Raw genomic sequence first — 22,185 nt, 5'->3', positions numbered from 1 at the left:
AGGACATACACAAATATTACGTGGACAAACTCACGGGATAACAGGCAGATTATGTGATGATATGTATTACGTTTATCATGCATATTTTCACAAAGTTCGTAAAATGTCCTACTGTTGATAATTTTGATCAATATGATATTAATGTTCCTTGGGCTATTATATAAATGACAATAAAGTTTAAGTTAAGTTGCTGAGGTGTAATTTATCCATTATCCAGGTATTCCGTACGAGCTTAAAGTGTACACGTCCGACAAGTCAGGGGCGGGTACCAGTGCCGAAGTCTACATCCAACTGTATGGAAAGGAGCTGTGCACCACTCAAAAACAGATGTGTCCCACCAAACGGGAACGAAGCGACAAATTCAAACGAGGTGCTACCGATCTCTTCCTGCTTGAGGTAGGTTTCGTAGTTTCAGAAATATTTCTGAATAACCTGGTCTTATTTGCCTTGTAATTTTAAAGCATCTCTGTATCAAGGGGGGCTACAAATGATCTGTTGAAGTTTTTTGATTCAAAAAATTAAACTACTATGAAACTGAAACATGATATGAAGTGATTTCATTTCTTATGCATTTACAGTTAAATCTCACTTCTCTTGTATACTATGAATAGTATGCTATGTCAGGGCTTTTTCGGAGGCCTTTTTGCGGCCGTTTATGAGCCCCATTCCCAATTGAAATTATTTCATATTTAAGCCAAATTCCCAAAATTGGACGTTTACTTCTGAAAAAATCTTTCCCAATTCATTAATTTTCTTCCCAAAACGAGACAAAAAGGCCCGTTCCCAATCCAGTTAGAAAACGTACTGATTTCTCCCTGATATGGAAGTCAAATTGGATCAAATTTAACCTTTTTGAAGATATTTCCCAGCATGCAATAAGACACTGACATCCATTGCCATATTTATTTCTATGCTAATTGACGGTGTTTGTTGTTACTATCACCAGATGGAAGATGTCGGAGATACGATAGAAAAGATCAGGATCGGTCACAACAATGCTGGCTTGACGGCTGGCTGGCATCTCAATCGTGTGGAGATACGCAAACTCCACGAGACTGGACGGGTAAGAATTGTTATTAATTGACCTGGAAATCACACAATGTTTTGAGAAAGCTAACATTATAATCAAAATTTCTGGCTGTTTTTCAAAATACATTGAATCTTTCTGATTGAAACTCTCTTCTACATAAAGTTAAACTTTACATATTTATTTCTACCATACATCTCTAAATATCACTGATATAATTAACAGTCACAATTTGACAAGGAAATAAAGATATTGTTCTTTTCACAAGTGAAAATCTTCACAAATGAATTGTTGGATGAGAAATTTGATTTTAAAATATCTCGGACTTGCTAAGGTCAAGGTCACACTAATAAAACATTTCTGTTATATTTTACCTCAACAGGGACCACAGGTAGGTTGTCTGTTGCCATGGTGACCTGGTGTTTGCTAGTTTGTGTTCCGTAGTAACCCTGCATGTGTTGTTTTCCCTGAGTTTGTTTGTTATTGTTGTCTTTGATAACTCAAGCTGCTATTGTCTCCAACATCCAAAGTTGGAGACTCTAAAACCTTTGGGTTGTCAAAGACAACATACCCCAGTATTGACTTTTGTTCAAAGGGTCAAAGGGCCAACAATATGGCCTTGTGACCAATTGATGAATTTTTCTTTGCAGTAATCAACCAACTTTTATGACAATAAATCATATTAATTTTTGTAAATTAAAAGATCATTACCGATTGCTAAAAACTTCCAGTCTGGCTATGCATGCTTTATGCCACAGGGGCTTGGCACGGAAAATTACGCTTTATGCATGTAGAACTTTCTAAGACCAATGTGTTGGGACCTCCCTAATGTTTCAAAATGATAACTAGTGTTTGATATTTCATTAAACTTATGTATTTTACTGAAAATTCATCTTTTTAAAATTATACTTAATACAGTCCCAACTATCACAGCTTACGCCTCACATTTCAGCAAGAAATCTGCCATAATTTGTTGAAAAAAAATCATAATGCTTAAAAGCTCGAGGTAGGCTTGTGGAAGATGCATGCTAATCCCAGTGTCATTTCATTATGGTTGTTTAACTTTAAGTCATAGGGTCTATGATATTTATGTATAAAAATGATGCCCAATTTTTCGGGAAAAGACTCCCAGGTTGAATAAATGAATAAGAAATACCTTAGATTAATTTATTTTCACTAACATATCGCAATTGACGAGATATTGACAATAGTTTTAAGCCAAATGTAAATTGAAGATAACTGATTGTGCATGATGATATCCGAGAAGGCAAAGTGCAGACCTAAAATTGCTAACCTAGATATGCATAAATTCAGAGATGACGTGTGTCATTTACACTAAAATGTTTTAAATCTGTAATTGTGTGTATGTTGCTAGATTTCTTAGTGTTTTGCTATAAAGATACTTTCTGAGCGCATCGTGGAACAACTTCACTTGATATGAAATGATTTACACTTTGAAATGTACATCCCATGAAATGAACCATTTACTGTTAGAAACGTCTTATTGGGCTATATTGATCTACATCCTATAAGAGACATCTTGTATAGCAACATAACATGTCTTTATCTTCTAAACTGTTAACATAAGCAAAATTTTGAACTAATTAGGAGCTGTCAGTCAGAACAATAAGAAATGATTAACAATAGCCATGTATATTTGTAATTTTAAACGATCTACGTGAGTGTACCAGGAGAATTTTAACAATGATTTTTTTGCTTGATGTTGATTCATTTGATTCATTTGATTCCGTTTTTTTACTTACCTGTTATTGGCCATAATGACTAGTGTTGATGGGCCGTTAAGAATGCAATAACATTGATACACAAAATGATATATGGAATTATAAGAATGACTTAATCAAACACTTCAAGTCTTCTGGAATTATAATTATAAAGATAAATAATGGAAAGTTAATTAATTTAGATGAATATAGATCAATTAATGATAGAATATATAACTCAAAGTTCTTTTTGACATTTAACAATTCCAAAAGTCATCATGCCTTTATGTACAGCAGATATGTACTTTTCATTTTATTTTGACAAAATTATAGTTCAAAATGCAAAGGGATAAGGCATAAGGCAACGCCTCCATACGCCTTCTCCTTACCACGTATTTTATAATCATTGAAATAGGTTTAACAATCATATTTTACATATCCTTTACAAACAATTTCTAATTCGTAATTGAATAAATGCAGTCCTTGTTAATTTTACAATGTCTACTGTCCCTTGAACCTTTGGGGCTGGGTGTCTTACTAAGTTGACGTACATGCATGACTAACACTCCCAATAACCTGTTGACCTTTTGACTTTGACCTTTTGTAGGGGTCAGTGACGTATGTGTTCCCGTGTGATCGCTGGCTGGCTCGAGATGAGGATGATACGGCCATAGAGCGAGAACTGATCGCTGGGAAAGTCCACCAAGAAATGATAGGAAGAGATGGACAGGTCAAGAAAAAGGACATCAAACTACGGGATCAACTTCAAAGTAGGTCATCATTAAAGGTCACGGCTTCTTAATTTCATGATATTCTGAAATGCCTCATTTTATCCTTACATCTCAGTCAAAGATCAGTGACTTCATAAAATCTAATGAACAATAGTTTTGGTATTAAGAAATTATGTTAATTATTAGTTGGTGAAATAGTAATGTGATTTTACAAAGTCTAATGAAAAAGGAAAAAGTATATCTCATAATTCATTATGGTGATCAGAGTTACTTCCCCTTGGTCCATCAACAGCATCACCATTGACAAGATTTCAAAGTAAAAATTTCTGTAGAACAATTTTTTATTTATTTTTTCTGAATTCTATTGAATTATATTCATCCATAAATCAGAATTGCACTGTATTAGTTAGGAAAACATCTTTTAATGTAACATATCATTTAAGTTGTTTCTCTTCCTCCTTGCAGACAAGCAGTATGTGATAAATGTCCACACAGGTGATGTGAGTGGGGCTGGTACAGACGCCAATGTGTTCCTCACTATCTGGGGTGACCGTGGTGACAGTGGCGAAAGGAAACTGCACAAATCGGAGACGTACTCAGACAAATTTGAACGCAATCATGTGAGTTTTCTACACTACATATCTATCAACTGAAGTCCAGTTTGGCACTTCATTATTTATCAGATTCATTCAATAGACCCTATTTTAAGAGACTAGTGTACCTTTTCAGGCCTTTTCCTGGGGGCTTTTTGGGGCCGTTAATGGGCCCCATTCCCAATTGAAACTATTTCATATTTAAGCCTAATTCCCAAAATTTGCAGTTTACTCCTGAAAAAATCTTTCCCAATTCACCAATTATCTCCCCAAAATGAGGCAAAAAAGCTCTTTCCCAAACCACTGAGAAAAAGCCCAGCTTTTCTACCAATAAACGACTCCATGGACCACTAGGAACCAACCCTCTGACCATACAATAGAACCTGTTCTGAGAGACCACATTTTCTGTCAATAACCTGCTTCAAGGACCACCCCTATGCCAATATTTCAGATCCTGTTTTGAACAAATGCCTTGATGCCAAAACACATTTTCTATCTGCCTTTGATTACAACTCAAATGTTCTGATATCTTTTGTTGACAGATTGATGTCTTCAGGATGGACATTGTTGATTTAGGAAACATTTATAAGATCAAGATTCGCCATGACAACTCCATGTTTAACCCAGCATGGTACCTAGACTATGTTGAAGTAACCGACACGACAAACAATCAGAAATTTATGTTTCACTGTGAGAGGTGGCTCGCTAAGAACAAAGACGACAAAAAAATACAACGCTCCGTCTATGTTAAGGTTTGTAGGTCTGGTACAATGTATTGTCGAGCGATATTTTATGACAAAAACAATCAGTATAAAATAGTAATTAGTGCAAAAAAAGGCATAACATTGAATTCCAAACAATAACTGCTTGAATGCTTGACTGATGGGACTTAACTTCCTTGTTCTGTTGAATTTAAGCCTTGGACACTCTTTTTAAACATTTATTTTGAAATTATTGAATCTGCATATTTAATATCATGATTTGTGCTTTTTACTCTGTAAAGAAATATTTTGTGACAAAAACACTTTAAACGAAATTGTACAAAGTTATAATTTCAAAAATATTATTGTTAGATCAATAATGTATGTAATTAACTTCATCCTTTATTGCCTGAGATAATTTGAAATTTGATCAAGGGAGATAACTCATGATACATAAAATTCCATCATAACCCAATTAATTTAATATGTAATTCCTTTCCAGGGCTATGATGGTGATATGGAGTCGAGTACAGGGACCCTGGGTACCATGAAGTCTACTCGTTATGGTTCCGTGGCCAGTTTGGACTCCCTAAAGAGTTCAGATCCATTTTCCAAGTCTCCCCGTCTGTCTCGCAAACAACAGCTCGCTCAGGAGGAAATGCCAGATGGTGATAGTAAGTGCAGGAAGAAACTTATGATTTAGTCGAAAAATTATGAACCTATCTTTATTGTATGGCAAATACAATTTTACATTCCTTTATTTTCAACTGTTTTGTTTTAATTCTGCAGTAATATTTCATTGAAATCTTTATTTTTTTTCTTACAATTTTCTTACAAGTTTTAAAGTGAATACATGTATTTTCATGAATATCAGACACTTTTTTCTGAGATGAACGTTACGTATGTAAGTTTCTTGTGTCACCTGCATTAAGTGACCACTTGTGACTGTTCAGAGGTAAAGGACATTTAAGATTTCCTTTGGATGAATTATTGTGTAAATGAGAAACATTTTTGTTGTTACAGCGATACCGTACACAGTCAAGGTATCGACAGGGAAAGGGAAGGATGATGGAACGAACAGTAATGTTTGGGTGAGAGTGATCGGACCGCGAGGGAAGGACACGGGACGTCTATTCCTAGAACTCGCCCAGAAGGATAAGTTTATGCCTGGGTCTGTAGAAACCTTTTCTCTGGAGGCAATCGATGTAGGGGATGTCAAGAAGCTGGAGGTAAGTCTTTTGTGATTCTAAATCAGTAGGAATGTCAGGAAATAAAATCATAAATCATTGGCTCCCAGGAGGAGGACTATTTTTGACATTTGTTTTTTCAATTTCAGATTTCTGATTTTTTCTTGGGTTCTAACCCAACATCTATGCTGAGGGGTTGGGTGTAGGGGTTGTGGGAAGAGGGTAACTCTAATTTTTTTGTCCGTTTGTCTGTCCCAGCTGAGATGCTCTCCATAGATTTTTAGTTAGGCCTACAGATAATGAGTAACAAATTAGTATAGATTCCTAAAAACATACTTCAGATGAAGTTCAAATTTCAGTTTGTTATTGCCTTTTTTAACAGAGTTATGGCCCTTTGAACTAGCAGATAGCAGAAATGAATTCAGTATCTGATGCTTGCTTTTTCAATTCAATATATAGAAGTTTTCAGTCTTGTTTCATTCCTGTTTAAATTCTAAGTGAAAAAATTATATTTCTTTATACCTGGTAACAGATCGGCCATGATGGTGAAGCTCCAGGAACCGGCTGGTTTGTTCGGGAGGTCAGCGTGGATGTGCCAACCAAGGGGAAGCATTATCTGTTCCAGTGTAAACAGTGGCTTGCCCGTGACAAGTTTGATGGCAAAACAATCAGGATTTTCACTCTGGATGATGGTGTTAGTACCGTCACTTCCTACAGACCGAGTAAGTGTCTTCAATATTACAATAATAGCTGTAGAGACCCATTTTGTGACCTTCATATCGGAGGTACATTGTACATAGCTTGATGACTTTAGGACAATTCTTGGTCACATCTTTATTGATTTGCTATAACAAGGGGATTGCTGGAGCACACTTATTACTGTCTGTTGTTGTTTCCGACATCAAGTTGTTACAGGTACACCATACCCCTGCCATCAGCCCATTACACAGATTTTATGTACAAATCGGTCTATAGCAGGAAACACCTGACAATGTCCAAGGATTTTAATTATATAAACTAGCAGTCTACTATAGATAATTTGGATTTGTCATCTGATGTTTGACCTTGTGCATTCTAATTTATGACCTTTACATTACCGGTAGTTCTGCACTCACGATGAGATGATCTAGCTGACCTGTGACCTTGTGCATTAATTCTTTATTAATTATGATATGACCTGACCTCTGACCATGTACATTGATTCTACACTAAATATGAGATGCTTTGACCTCTGAACTTTGACCTTGTTTTACAGTGGTACAATACGAGTGCGAGGTAACAACTGGTGACATCACAGAGGCAGGCACGGACACCCAGATCACACTCACTGTATTTGGTGCCAAGGGTACCTCTGCCCCCGTCCTCCTGGAGAAGATTGGAGACAGATTTGAACGAGGTCACAGTGACCTCATTAAGGTAATCCTATAGCACTTTTGTTATAGAGCACAGTAATTTTATTCCTCCTTAGATTTAATTGATAAATACAAGTACATGTATCAATTTCATTACAAAAAATTACTTTCAAAACTTTTCAATTTTTTTGATCCCGAAACAGGAATAGGTACTAATAATATTTTTCTATAAAAAAAGTCTGATCAAACTGGAAAATTTACAGTAAACTAAGTGTACAAGCATAACATGGCTAGCACTTTCTGACAAACAGACATCAATCAACTGTCTCGGTTTAACCATTCACAGATGGAGATAGAAGATGTAGCTCCAATTAAGAAGATTAGAATACAGACCAATGGCAAAGGCAGCAGACCTGATTGGTACCTAGAAAAGGTGAGAGGTCGTCAAGGTCAGATGTGTAAGGTCAAATGAATATTGACTGTTTTAATATCTACACTCAGTAATGGTGTCATATTTCATGCATGTATTTAAAGCACACTTAAAAATACGTTCTGTAGCTTAGATTTAAGTATTACTTGTATAAAGATTAGTTAGAAGTAGGAATTAATATTTCATAATTAATGAAATTAACTAAAATAAGTGACAGGTGTCAGAGTTAATTAAATAGATCCACTGCAGTCTATAGAGGTTGCGATAGCTTACTCGGTTAGAGCCCGACCAGGCAATCTCAGATGAAGATCCACGGTGGTTAAACGTAGTCTCAGGAAACTGAGAAACGGGCCGGCCTGGGCTGTTGTGGTTATGTCCTTGGCAAGACACTTTACCTTAATTACTCTGAATGACATGCGACGGGCCTTCAATATGATGTTCAGTGAGGTAGTCACCAGCTACTACAAGGAGACCCAGCCTCTAAATGACACTGGCTTTCCACAGGGGATAAAACAAGAAAACAAACAAGCACTTTATGTCCTCTGTGCAATGAATATTAAAATCATATCACAAAAAAAAATTGGCTTTAATGGAGCACGATACCTCCACATTACAGAACATTTGCTGTATACAGCCAAATTCCTACGTGATGAAATTTTGACACATTAGAAATTGTTATGTAATACAGTCGAACCTGTCTATAAAGGACACCTAAGGGACAAGACAAAAGTGTCCTTTATAGAGAGGTGTCCTTTATATAGAGGTTCAACGAGTTATGTCCCTTATAAACGAAGAAACAAACTAAAGTCTGTTTATAGTACACTATATGTCTCCTGATTTATTATATTTAAACACTTAAACAAATGAATAAAAGACAAAAAAATAAAGATAAATGCTTAATTTTCAATCATTCATCCGACACAAAAATTGAAGTTGATATTTCTAATAATTTATATTAAGCCTATAGTTTCAAAACAAATCTTCACAATATCATACTATACTGAATATCTATTCAGACAAATACTCAACATAGTCAAAAGTGTAAAGGTAATTCTTATCAGTGTAAAACAATTTTTGTTAATCCTCAATATTTTGGAAAATAAATATGTTTGAAATATCTTTTCTATTACAACATTAACTCTTTATAAATGAAAGTGAATTTTCCTCTGATGATTATAATCCCTAAGCATTTATTTTGAGACATATTTTCTGAAATCCATGTAGGGATTTAATTTAATAAATACCGTTTTCTGGTTCAGTCAATTAGACAGTATAGTGTATACAAAGACACTCGGAACTCTTCAGCTGTTCTTAGGGCGAATTTGTTCTCCTAAAACCAGTTTTAGTTTCGAACCGGTTCTGTAAACTTTCCATTTGTTGAGTAAACCAGTTTCAAACCACATTTAAACTGAAACCGGTTCATTCATTTGTTTCTGATAAACCTAAACTAGTTTATTAAACCATTCAAACCACCACCGGTTGTGGTTTGGAAGGTTTCGTTTCTGAAAACAAGATGGCGAATGTTGTCAACACACATGCAGAATGTGCTCTTGAAGTGCGCTACGTGCTCCAAACTTGCCAGCTATGGCTTGTAGTGTCATTTGACTGGACAAATAAAATATATATTATAAATATTAATAATTGTTTTCCCATTGGTATGACAGTTTTCCCTTGTGTTTGAAAGAAAGTCTGCTAGAACTGCATGCGTTTCCCTGTCATTGCATTGTGGAAGTATGTCTTCAACATAATTTGGGATTCGGGGGATTTTTGTGCGTTCAGGAGGTATTAACGTTTCAAATACTGCTCTGAAGCTTTTTCTCCCAAAGACACCATATTGAAAACTAGAATTTCGCATTTGTTTCTCAAGAGCAAACCAGTTTTAGTTTACAAACCGTTTTGAAAACCAGGTTTAAACCATAAACCCAAACCTAAACCAGTTTATTTGCAACAAATTTGCCCTTAATATGTTACGTAGTCATATTCAGAGGAGTTCCGAGTGTGAGAAAATGGCGGCTGACAACCATGTGCCTGCCTTGTCAGATTTGCATACAGTTGATTTTGTAAGTAAAACAATTATGACAGACATCACTATTGCTTTGTCCCTCTTTTGTTGGTCTTGATAATGATTTTATTACCCCCTGACCATTCTTGTTGTCTAGGCTATGGTTGAATGGCTATAAGCTTCGCTGTCACCGGTGGGGTTGAGTAAACAAACACCTCTGCCGATGGCGATCGGTCACTCTCTTGTAATTACTGCCCATTGTTACAGCAACTTACAGGTAACAGGACAATTAGTGACTGATGAAGTGGCTTCCTAAGTTAGCATTGCTGCCAGGGGAGTTGAGTAATTAAGGCTTTGCTTGTTATTTAGAAACGTTTTACACACAAATATCAACACGGCTATGGTTTCACGTGTCCGTTATACAGATTTTTTAACAACTTTACGGACAAAAAATAAGTGTCCGCTGTCCGCATTAGGAAGGTGTCCGCTATATACATGATATTTATATAGTGATTTTCATTGGGGATTCCTGGAAATGTCCGTTATGGACAGGTGTCCGCTATATAAGGCTGTCCGCTATTACAAGTTTGACTGTATAGCTAATTTCTTCTGTTCTGCAATATTGATGTAGATATTTTTAAAATTTGGTTTTGAATTTTAGCTGACACTACGCAGTTATGAGACTGACGCCCTTTCCGTGTTTGAAGTCAATGATTGGTTCGGGAAGAAGAAGGGCACATTGATGCGTGACATCGCTGCAAAGGAGAGAGGAAAGTTTGTCATCAAAGGTCAGTAACAATTGTCTATTATAATAATAAGTCTATAAATAGAAGAGATTGGTAATTCACATCCTAGGATTATAAGGATTGTCAAATACATGTAGCTATATATAATAAGAAGAGTTCCAATGATATTTTTAAAATGATAAGCACGAGCTACAATCCATCCATTAGAGAAAGACCCATTGTCTTTATATAAAAACAGGTTTTATTTACCGACAGGGAAGATATATATAAATAAGATTAATTGAGTCGTGATATTCAGGTATTCTTTATAGGCAGGTATTGAAATATGCAGGAATTCTTTATAAACAGGCATTGCATGTGTATGGAGGAATTCTGTAAAGACAGGTTATGATGTGTAATTTACCAGGTAGGGTATACATTAGACGGTTTTTATAGAGAGGTATTCCTTATAGACAGGTTATGTGGTAGTATAATTTAGGGTATACATTAGACGGTTTTTATAGAGAGGTATTCTTTATAGGCAGGTAGTGTTTCAAAGGTGAACAACAGGTTTATCGATAGAAGTATACTAATATATAAAACTGTTTAAGGTTTTCAATATTTAATCAAAAACTACAACATGAATGTACGAGGCTGGAGTTCAAATCACATTTTTTCCTGTTCTGATTTTAGAAACATCCTACAGGATTTCTGTTAAGACTTCTGATGTTAGCGGAGCTGGTACGGATGCCAAGGTGTTCATCACGTTGTTTGGCGCCAATGGAGATACGGGTGAAATTCATCTAGCTAAATCAGAAACCTACAAAGATCCGTTTGAGAATAACCAGATTGATGTGTTTACAATTCAGAAGATCCTCAGTGTTGGGGAGCTCTCCAAGTGCCGAGTCTGGCATGATAACTCAGGTATGTCTGATTTCCTGATCATCAAGTCTCTCTAGAGATGTGTATTGTATAAACATTTGTTGATTGCTTGCGGTGTAAATAGTGTGTGGATTTAATTTGTATGTATCCTCAGTATATTATGGACTTTTATGGTCACAGAATTCTCCCCAATAGAAATGATTGGCAATTTAAATTAAAGGATAGGATCTTACCAGTTCAAAATTATTGGTTCCCCATGTACTTTATAGATATACAAAATGTATAAGGATTAAATATGGCCCATTTAACCGTAAGATTTCCCTGTCCATGAAATACCAATCTGGATGAAGATCTATATATAGTAGCAGCTACATGTGTGCTAGAATTTACTCTGAATACATACATATATATACATTGTAGAATATTCAAATGTACTCGAACCAATTGTTTGTCATGAAGATAAACAGATATGTCTTTCATCTCGAAAAGATTGATATCAAATGCCATATGTCAAAATTGTTATCAAGCTATCTAATATTTCTGTGTAATGTTTTAAAGTTGAGTAAACTTCACCAATAAAGCTAGTTTGCCCATAGTGACATTTTCTCACGAGAAGGAAGAGAGATGGTGCCATGGGAAATCCTTCATGAGCAAGGACACTCAGCTAAATGTGAAATTGAATTGTGAAAATGTGAAATCGAATTGTGAAAATGTGAAATTGAATTGTCTGTGAATCCTTATAGCCTGTGATGTTGACAATATCTGTATATCCACAGGGTTTGGGGCAGCGTGGCATCTGGCGTATATTGAGGTCGAGGACCTCAGTAATAAGAAAGTCTACACTTTCCACTGTGACAACTGGCTGTCCAAGAAGGATGGTGACAAACAGATATTACGGGAGCTGACGTGTGGTACCATCGCCAAACCTGCCACCGGCGCCAAGGAAACTACCAGTATGTTAACTTTCCATGTCGGAGATCTTTTCATTATGCCTATGCCACAGGGTAGTCAGAAGCATAAATGCTACCAGTATTCTTTGTCTATCTGTCCGGTAATCAAACTTTGCAGAGTTTGGCTATTCATTGATATTGGATGTTGATATTTTTGAATGAAAATTCTTTTTGGATCAAAAATCTCTGCGGTGCGGTCATACCAGGTATCAGAAAATTAACTCATTGTTGGCATTTGTGTCATAATTTAAATTTTGATTGAATTTTGGTTCAATATTGTGTTAAAAAACACCATTTCATCAAGAGAGCACTGGCATACAAGTTTCTCAAACATTATTTCCTAAAGTTTTAATCTGCTAGTTTACCTTAAAGAATTTTAAATGGCAAGTTTACCTCAAGGTGGATTTGATATGTTTATCATTGCCTCCCTGAACACCTAATCACTGAGATATATCACTAATCTTTACAGCTTATGAACTTGAGGTGAAGACTTCTGATAAAAAAGAGGCAGGAACTATCCATCATGGCTGGGTCATATTAGAGGGCAGCAAAGAAAGCGTCAAGTACAAACTGGAAAACAGTGCACGCAACAAAATTCTCCGCAGGTAAGTCCAGTTGTCCATACGCTGCTAATTTTAGTACTCAGCAGTGTAATTGGGAATTGTAATAACCTGTAATTTATCTTTAAAAAATCAGAAATAAAAATTAATCAAATGCTTGATTTATTGTTGTCAGGGGCAACACAGACTATTTCCAAGTTCCATCCCGACCCCTCGGGAAGCTGAAACGTGTGGTAGTGGGCGCCACCGAGCGTGAGGACCACCCTCTACAGGATATGGAGGGTCATGAAGCCATGTGGTTCTGTTACGAAATCAGCGCCACTGACACCACTACTGGTAACAAGTAAGTTTTACAAGAGTATAGATCCACAAGGTTTTACTGTCAGAAAGTGTCCTGGATTGTCAGGGTACAGATTATAGAGGTTCACTGTCAGAAAGTGTCCTGGATTGTCAGGGTACAGATTATAGAGGTTCACTGTCAGAAAGTGTCCTGGATTGTCAGGGTACAGATTATAGAGGTTTCACTGTCAGAAAGTGTCCTGGATTGTCAGGGTACAGATTATAGAGGTTCACTGTCAGAAAGTGTCCTGGATTGTCAGGGTACAGATTATAGAGGTTTCACTGTCAGAAAGTGACCTGAAATGTCACAGTGCAGATTACAGAAGTTCTACTGTCAGAAAGTGTCCTGGATTGTCAGGGTACAGTATATTACTCGGGTTCAGCTATCAGAATATATTTTTTTCAGATATTCTGCTTTAAGAAATGAAGTGAAATGAATATATAATACTGCAATATCTTGTTTCCATAGATACCTGTTTCCCTGCAAGAAATGGATTCAGATATCTGACAGACTTTATTCCAAGAAATACAGGGAAGTTTTGGAGGTCAAATCTGTAGAGGAATCCCAGGTTTCTGTAGTACGAAGTAAGTTTATAAAAACATCACAGTCTATAAACAGGACCATACATAACTCACAACTCCTATGTCAGTCTATGTACCCAGTAACCTAAAGAAAAATGTATGTTTATGTTACCATGGTGGGGGCGATCCTTGATACTCCATTGGTTACCTTCACTTTCACTTTCACTTTCACTCTGAAATTGAAAGCTCAGTCACCACTGTCTTGTGGATAAAAAGACTTGCTTGATCATCTCGACATAGCCATAACATTCCATCGACTGGCATTGAACTTGTTTGTCACTCCTCAGTAATTTTCAAAAGATATTTTGAAGGGTTTCATTGAAAACCTGACCTGTTTCTATGCTGAAACATTTCCTTTGAAAATTACTGAGGAATGACAACCAAGTTCTAAACCAGTAATAATATAAAATCAGCCTTCAATTTTGTCCTGACCATATCCCAGGTGAGGGGAGCAGAGAGCTGAGAAGGAAAGTGAATGTAACCCCTAGAATATCAAAGATTGGCTTTATAGTGCATGATAACTTGATTGTTAGGGCATCAGAGAATTACCGCAGCCTCCTGTAAAGATTTGAGATGTATGGTCCTGTGATTCTCAGGAAGTTGGGATTACAGACCATCCTGGGTTGTCCCAGTTATGTCCTTGGACAAGACACTTTACCCTATTTGCCCTAGATGGCAATGGCATGCAACATGCCTCCAGTATATTCTTCAGTGAGGTAGCCATCAGCTACTACAAGGAGTTGATGCCTCTAAATGAAGGGCAATAAACCCAACAAACAAATAGACAAATTCAAGAATACTTTATCAAGTTGTGTATTTGTTTAACTGTTTAAATGTTATGTTGGTTTTAGTCAGAATAATTTGGCCACTTGAATATAGAACATTGAATCGAATTATTGAGTTTGACGCTTCTGGAAGGTGTAATGAATTTTAATTTCAAATTTGCTTCAGATTTAGCCCCAATTAAGTACGAGATCATCGTATTCACTGGAGACGTATTTGGGGCGGGAACCAATGCCAATGTCTCCATCACCATATTTGGCTCAAACGGTGACAGCGGTAAACGAGCACTTCAACAGAGCTTCAGGGATCTGTTCGAACGCAACCAGGTCGACAAATTCCAGATGGAAATACTTGACTTAGGTGAGATATTCCTGTACAATGTACAGTATTTTTCTTGTAGTTTTAAGTTTTTTGAAGATTGTTCAGATTAAATGAGATTGTGGTTAAAACATAAAGTACATCTTTGCTGAAGAATTGTGGACGATTACCTCCACTTGTCACGGTTCATTGGATATTTGGATAATTCTATTGACTAAGTATATCCTAGAATTGAGAACATATTACTTATATAGGAACTGTTTAGGATCACATTGTTAACACATAGAAGATGGTTACATGACTAAAGTTACACGACTTAGGTGACCATTAGGGCCCATGTGACATTTTAAAATTATCATTTTACAATGTTGTTTGTTCTTAATTTTTCTAGATTTTTTTCTTTTGATCTTCTGTTTTACTAAAGTTTAAAAACAAGGAAGGTGACATTTTTTTATTCATTTCATTTTCTATGTATCCATTTATCATTGTTTTTTTCTCTCCTCTAAAGCGGCAAAAAATATATCCTTTTGAAATGAGTAAGCTGTGTTGGTGTCAATCTGGTAAACCATTTCATGGTAAAACAATTTTTTCATTTCAGGAGAGTTACACAAAGTTCGGATAGAGCATGACAATAGTGGTTTCCGTCCGGCCTGGTTCCTTGACAGAATCGAGATAGTCAACCTCGGCACAAATAACAACAGTGTTTTCCCATGCAACAACTGGCTGGACAAAAACAAGGGAGATAAATCTATCTGTCGTGATCTCCTAGCCAGGGAATGAGAATTCCAAGACTACAAGATTAGGATTTTATAAAGAATTATTAAATTATAGATTTTTTTTTATTAGTGCTAATATTAATGATACTCTGTGATAAACAAATATAGTTGGTGTCAAAGCTAGATAAAGCAAATACCAAAGACGTTTTAATCTCAGAGGAAAATTACTTTTCCTTTTGTTTTATCAAATAGCTAAACGACATGACCTTGGTATCTGTGTTAAAGTGTTATGCCTCTAATACTTATGAATATTTACAAAAGATTGTAATAATGTTAATTTTTTATATTCAATACAAACATTCCGTGGAAGTAATCAAAACTATACATATGGGCCTGGTTGTTCAAACCTATAATTCGTGGGAAGCTTTGTCAACTTATTGAGTCAAAATTTAATTTTCAAATCAGTATAATTTAGATTTATTTAAAATTTTGAAAATACCTGTGTGTATTTTGCCTAAAGATATGGAAACTGAATCATACATTCAAATTTAATTCCAAATTTTGATATTTTTGAGAAAATTTCACATCAAGTTTTTATTAAAATAGGCATAAAGTTGACCTAGGTTTGAACTTCCGGGCCATGGAGGACTAGCAATCTAGTGGTTTGTTTACCAATGTAGTAGAAATGGTAGTGGTGTATTTTTATATAAATGAAATTATATATGAGCTAACGAACTTACCTCACATTGAATCGAAAATAATTTATGTATGTCATTTATTTAATTACACTCATGTTTGGTAATTTATTTGACTCTTTTTGTGATAGAAACTTCAATGAAATCCTTAATGGCTGCCAATGATAACTATGATTTATTCTATTAGTCATGATGCTTAATGATTTTAATGTCAGTCATCCTAGATTTTATTATAAGCATTTCTGTGATTTCAATTCCTTAAGCTTACTTGATTAGTTGAAATAAGTAAGTAAACAAAACCTATATAGCATAACTTATTTCATGTATTGTTTTCATTAAATTCATGTTCATATACTCAAATCAACATCCCTGTGGCCTTTTGAACCAAGTTTCCAGGTGAAAAAAATCAGGTATTTTCCAATTATGAATATTATTTTGTTTTATTGTCTCTCTCAAGCCATGATTTTTATCTTCCATTTGTGGATTAATATAGGAATGAGGTAGGTCCTGGGCAGATATGACTAGAGCCAAGAGCAAAACCAAATATGATATGCCTCAGGGACAGAACTGTGCTGCCTTATCCGACATTCTAGCTTTAACTCTGATTGTCTCCCCTTTTCCAGCTAGGACTTGTCTCCCTTTGATGACTAACTGTCTCTCCTTGTATCCATAGCTATGACCTTGCTCCCAGACAAGGGTAATTGTGATGTCACTGTCCTAAAATGTGATTGTCTCCCTTTGATAACTGATTGTACTCTTAGTTATATAACCGTGCTCTAGTTAGTGGTTATGGTAATGCTAGCTGTTCTCATAATAAATTGTGATTGTCTCCCTTTGGTGATTGTTTCCCCTTTTACTCTTAACTATGACCTTGCATTTTATAGATAGATTTTCTTCAACATTCCGTCCTTGGGTAGAATACTTTTGTTAAGTAATATCATGATTTGATTTTTTACATATCTGTATCATATTTTTGCTTTTTGATATTAAATATTATTTCATAGTCGTAATCTACTTTTTAACATTTTTTCTAGAAATAATAAATTTTCCATTTATAACTGTTGTTTTCTAATGTACAATCAACAAACTTATAGTAACCCAGTGATATATCTATAAATTTGTACATTTTGCTTAGGAATCATTTTATGATAATTTAATATCTTTAAGACTATAAAAAGTACTCTAATTCCTTATTTCTGCAGCATCCAGTTGTCATGTGGGAGTTTCCTTTTTTCACTATATACTAGTATGTAAAACAAGAATTGATTAAAGGGTTCAATATTTATATAATTATAACTGTTGAACTTATATATAAGTTGTGAGGTTAAATTGATATTTAAAATGAAACGTCTTGTGTATTATTTAATATATAATCCATTATTTTTGTATAATATGTATATAGATTTATAAGTATGTTTGTATAAGCTTTGTATATAAAAATGAATTACTACTAGAAATCATGTTCAATGTATAGTTTACATTTCCTAGTCCAATAAATTAAAATTGATCTTGTTTTCCTGCAATATGTGACACCATATTACTACATAGTACCATGAATGTACATGAACTACTATCATTGTATGGCTGAGGATTTATAGATCTATAATAAGTCTGAGGTATGACCTTGGTATTGCGAGGTACGACCTTGGTATCGCGAGGTACAACCTTGGTATCGCGAGGTACGACCTTGGTATCACGAGGTACGACCTTGGTATCGTGAGGTACCACCTTGGTATTGCGAGGTACGACCTTGGTATCGTGAGGTACCACCTTGGTATTGCGAGGTACGACCTTGGTATTGTGACATCTTAAAATTAAAATGAAGTATCAAAAGCAACTGCCTTTCATATTCATGTACATGTACATTGTGCCTTTTCTGTTCACATGTGCTGTAACCCCTTCTCCCTCCACCTACACCTACCCCCTACTCCTACCCTACCCCCACCCCTCAACCCCTTAAGGTGTTAACACCAATTGGAATTTGTATTTCATCAAATTAAATCTGTCTCTTATCAAATGTACATGCTTTTAAAATTGGTATCCTCATCATTAAAATGATCATCCATGGTATTGCACTTAATGTCTTAAATTCACATGAATATTAATTTTTATTATATTTATATCATTTCATTTATAACGTACAATTACGTTGTTTTTTTTCGTAAACTTGCATACAAAATTATAATCCTAGGCAAATATGCCTTGGTTGGTTGGTTTAAGACATAGGTTTAAAGAATCAGATTAACTAGTTGTAAGATCATCCATAAGTAACAATTCATAGACAATAGAACACAGACATTTAGTTATTTCCCTATAACAAACATGTACATTAGCAGCTAGAAATGATAAAACACATCCCTGTTTTAATGATACGATTTCTATTTTTACCTGACATACCAGGGTACATGTACAAAAAAAAAACCTTCACAACCTAAAAAAATCTTATACTTCTCATCAGGATTACTGCCTAAGAGTTTGAAGGTCACTGTTTCTAGAAATAGATCTTTTAACTGTAAAAGTAAAATATCAGTTTCCATTCAAAAATCCAGTTCCTTTTGGCTGATCAAATTCCTATGGAACTGTTTTTAAAGTTCAAGGTCACTGTAGATAGATCAATAACTTCATTTCTCCTGGTTAAATCAAAATTTAACACAGTGCTACCTTATGGGAAATGCTTTTTAAGATTATTTTCCATCATGAGCTTATGAAGCTAATTGGCCTCATTGAATTCAGTGGAATACTTAGTTTTGTATATAATGTAGGATTGTGTTTGCATACATTGTATGTGACCAAACTCTTTGATGCTTTTTATGTGCCAACAGCCTTAAAACGAGATGCTAGGATATATTTAAAATCTATTGCTGTGAATTTCAAACCAGAATTGTAATCACTTTGATTAAAAGTGAAAACTTATTTTCAGACTCGCCTCTATACCAGATATGAAGTTATATAATTATTATATGTATCTTAACTCAATTTTCTGTGCCATGTTAAATTTTTATATCAATCATCAAACTCACGAAAAATCTGTTACCATTTAATTAATATTTCAACGTATGAATGGATTAAGAAGTTGAATACATTGAACCATACTCTTGTTGTTTACTTTAGAATATCTTAATCCTTTATGACGAGGCATTATGCTGTTCAAAAAGAAAACACGTTATCCCTATATAGATCATGTTCATATTTCATTTCGAAATTTCATACTTTTGGACTAGCATTGCTAAATTCGAGCTCTATGCTGTAACATTCAATATTTATATCAATATTTATGTAAACAATGTTATTGTATCTATGTATTTTAATTGTAAACATCATTAAGAACTCTGAACCCTAGCTATAGCATAACTATTTTAGCATCCTTAACAATAGCGTAATATATGTCATTTTACGATTGTATATTGTATTATAAATAATACTGTGCATTGTATTATAAATTATATTATACATTGTATTACATTATAAGATTTAATTATATTATACATTGTATTATATAACATTATACATTGTATTACATTATAAGATTTAATTGTATTATACATTATTGTAGATATGGTTCATGTACCATTGGGTTGTATATATTGTTTACGCATTATTTTTAGACTATGTTGTGGAAGGTCTATTGCAGTGTTATGTACTTTGTCGACACGTCTCTGACGTCATGTCAAAACTGCTGATTAATAAAACCAGTCTAGATAGAATACTCAATAGCTTGTCTTCATTCTTATTTTACCCTGACAACGGGCCTGTTTCCAAAATGGCCCCTTCTCTGATTCAAATTTCCTGTTGGTGGTGCATTGCCCATGCCGTTGTGGTCACAAATCTATAAAGTATAAAGATTTAGGTCACTTGGTTTGTTTTTTATGGCTCCTCAAAGTTGTACCTTTCAGAAGCTGTCTAAGTGTTGATAAAATGTGCATGTTATGTAAAATATTAATGAAAATCTAATCAAATGATGGTCACCGTAAAGAATACATTCATGGCATGATTGTGACAAAAAAATCATGTTTCCATCGCGCCATTTGGCTGTATTATGGAAGAAACAATCTCAAAAATGCCATTTTCGATGATAACATTTTAGACACAAAAACTGTGTTTTTTAGAGAATACACCCTTTTATGGGCGTTGGATGCAAACCAATTTTTATCCTATTAAACAGTACGTAATATGCTATTGATGAGAGGAGGAAAAATCATCAACATGTAAGTGGTGGAACATTTTCAAATCTTGGGTTGAATTAGCCTATGGTTGAATTGCCGATTTTCGACTTTCTTTAGATAATTAACAAAAACACGAGAGTATTTGCTCGGTATGTTGAGAATATGTACACAGATATGAAAAAAAGTGAGAGAAACACTTTTTCATAAAAAAAATCCAAGATGGCTACTTCACAAGTCCCCGTGGTTGAAGACATTGGCTGACAAATAGACAGAACAACAAACAAAACGTGTTCCTTATGGTTTTGGTTGGTTTTCGCATTTACGGGAGTGTTCATAGCTACGGGCGATTGTATAATACCTATATTTATAAGTTTGGTTAGTCACATGGTAACGGGGATCTTTCATATCGAGCCCCAAACATACTTTCGACATATGCACTCCGTTGTCGCATGGAAAACTATTTCAAGTTTTGTCGGAATTTCTTCACCTGTGGTTGTAATGGTCGAGGGTTTTCCAGCGCCCTGTAATACCCAAGGTAGTACAAGATACTGGAGATGTGCGCACACATTCCCATCGTTCTCTCTCCAACTGGGCACTGGCAGTAGTAGTCCTTTATTGGGGCTTCATCATCGGGTGAAACGGTGAACCGTATCCAAACGTTATATTTCGTTTGGATTTTGTGTCGAGAATGTATTTGACATCGAAGAAGGTCTGGGGAGTGCTGGTAAAGCCACACCTCATAGTCTCCGTCATCACTTAAATGTTCGGCGATGTAACCAGGAGCCAGAGATATCTGATACGTTCCACTCGTAATGGTTCTCAAGTAATCGAGATCGAGACGGGGAAACAGTACGGAAGATGCATCAATCTTGACAAACTCGGACCTTGCCCGTCTAGATAGATCCGGATCTGTCTTGACTCTCTGAGCTAAACCATTCGGTGTTGTCAAACGGTCCTTCATACGTTCAGCCATTAGCCTATCTTTGGCATCTCTCTCTGGAGATCTCTGGTAGATCGGTCCTCTAATACCATTCAGACAGGCTGTGACGGTTCGAAGGAAAGCCTCGATGACATTGATAAAGCTGTTAGACACCAATTGCGTTCGGAAGAACGTCCAGTGTTTCAGACGACCATGATAGGATTCCACAATCCACCTCGATTTGGTGATAGTTCTGTCAAGATTTGCTTGGACGTCAGAATGTTGACTTTGACCGGGTTTCAGGTATGACGGCATGCTAGCATTGAGGCCAGAGGCTTCGAGAACTGGTAGGACATCTCTAAAACCTCAGTCAACGACAACATTGTCATCTGGTTGTAGCCAAGTAACTAGCTTTTTTTGTAATTGTAGCATCATTTTCGCTGCCAGTGAATGGTCCTACTGTGTCCAGAATGTAGCCATCTGGTAAGGCGATGCTCATGAATTTGAGATAGTTTCTCTTCTTCTGGCCACAGTAGGACATTCTCTGGAGCTTGTGGTTGGAGCTTTTCTGGATATAAATATAGGTGCCATCTAATATGGCAGAGGCTTTATCTCCAAAAAATGCTTCTGAAAAGACAGTATTGTGCCCGAGCAACTGTTCTCTTGTCAAGTGATCCGGACCTAGAAATTAAACGCAGACTGGTTCTGTGAAAGGACGTGCGACACCTCTAGGAGGTCATTAATGATTTCGGACGATTTTGATGGTAACCGAGATTCCAAGGGACCTCTACCATCAAGGACAACCTCTG

The 22,185-nt window shown here is 35.6% G+C and overlaps 1 protein-coding gene across 5 annotated transcripts in view; it reads left to right on the top strand.

Moving 5' to 3' along the window:
• The window catches only part of LOC117335400 (lipoxygenase homology domain-containing protein 1-like), a 73,552-nt gene extending 53,552 nt beyond the window's left edge, over positions 1-20,000 (top strand). For 2 of the 5 annotated variants that reach the window (XM_033895364.1, XM_033895362.1), the window contains 19 exons: positions 218-396; positions 947-1,063; positions 1,410-1,418; positions 3,356-3,518; positions 3,945-4,099; positions 4,615-4,824; positions 5,276-5,447; positions 5,797-6,002; positions 6,493-6,682; positions 7,216-7,376; positions 7,659-7,745; positions 10,406-10,532; positions 11,163-11,393; positions 12,128-12,304; positions 12,771-12,906; positions 13,037-13,204; positions 13,670-13,785; positions 14,734-14,925; positions 15,482-20,000. In XM_033895364.1, coding sequence (XP_033751255.1) covers positions 218-396; positions 947-1,063; positions 1,410-1,418; positions 3,356-3,518; positions 3,945-4,099; positions 4,615-4,824; positions 5,276-5,447; positions 5,797-6,002; positions 6,493-6,682; positions 7,216-7,376; positions 7,659-7,745; positions 10,406-10,532; positions 11,163-11,393; positions 12,128-12,304; positions 12,771-12,906; positions 13,037-13,204; positions 13,670-13,785; positions 14,734-14,925; positions 15,482-15,663 — 2,978 coding nt within the window. In that variant the 3' untranslated portion in view covers positions 15,664-20,000. The remainder of the gene's footprint in view (positions 1-217; positions 397-946; positions 1,064-1,409; positions 1,419-3,355; positions 3,519-3,944; positions 4,100-4,614; positions 4,825-5,275; positions 5,448-5,796; positions 6,003-6,492; positions 6,683-7,215; positions 7,377-7,658; positions 7,746-10,405; positions 10,533-11,162; positions 11,394-12,127; positions 12,305-12,770; positions 12,907-13,036; positions 13,205-13,669; positions 13,786-14,733; positions 14,926-15,481) is intronic. The other 3 variants (XM_033895365.1, XM_033895363.1, XR_004534398.1) reach the window with 2 other exon arrangements.
• The last annotated feature ends 2,185 nt before the right edge of the window (positions 20,001-22,185 follow it).

Source organism: Pecten maximus, chromosome 10, assembly GCF_902652985.1.
Source record: "Pecten maximus chromosome 10, xPecMax1.1, whole genome shotgun sequence".
NCBI classification, from domain to species: domain Eukaryota; kingdom Metazoa; phylum Mollusca; class Bivalvia; order Pectinida; family Pectinidae; genus Pecten; species Pecten maximus.
This window is presented reverse-complemented; position numbering and strand designations above follow the sequence as displayed.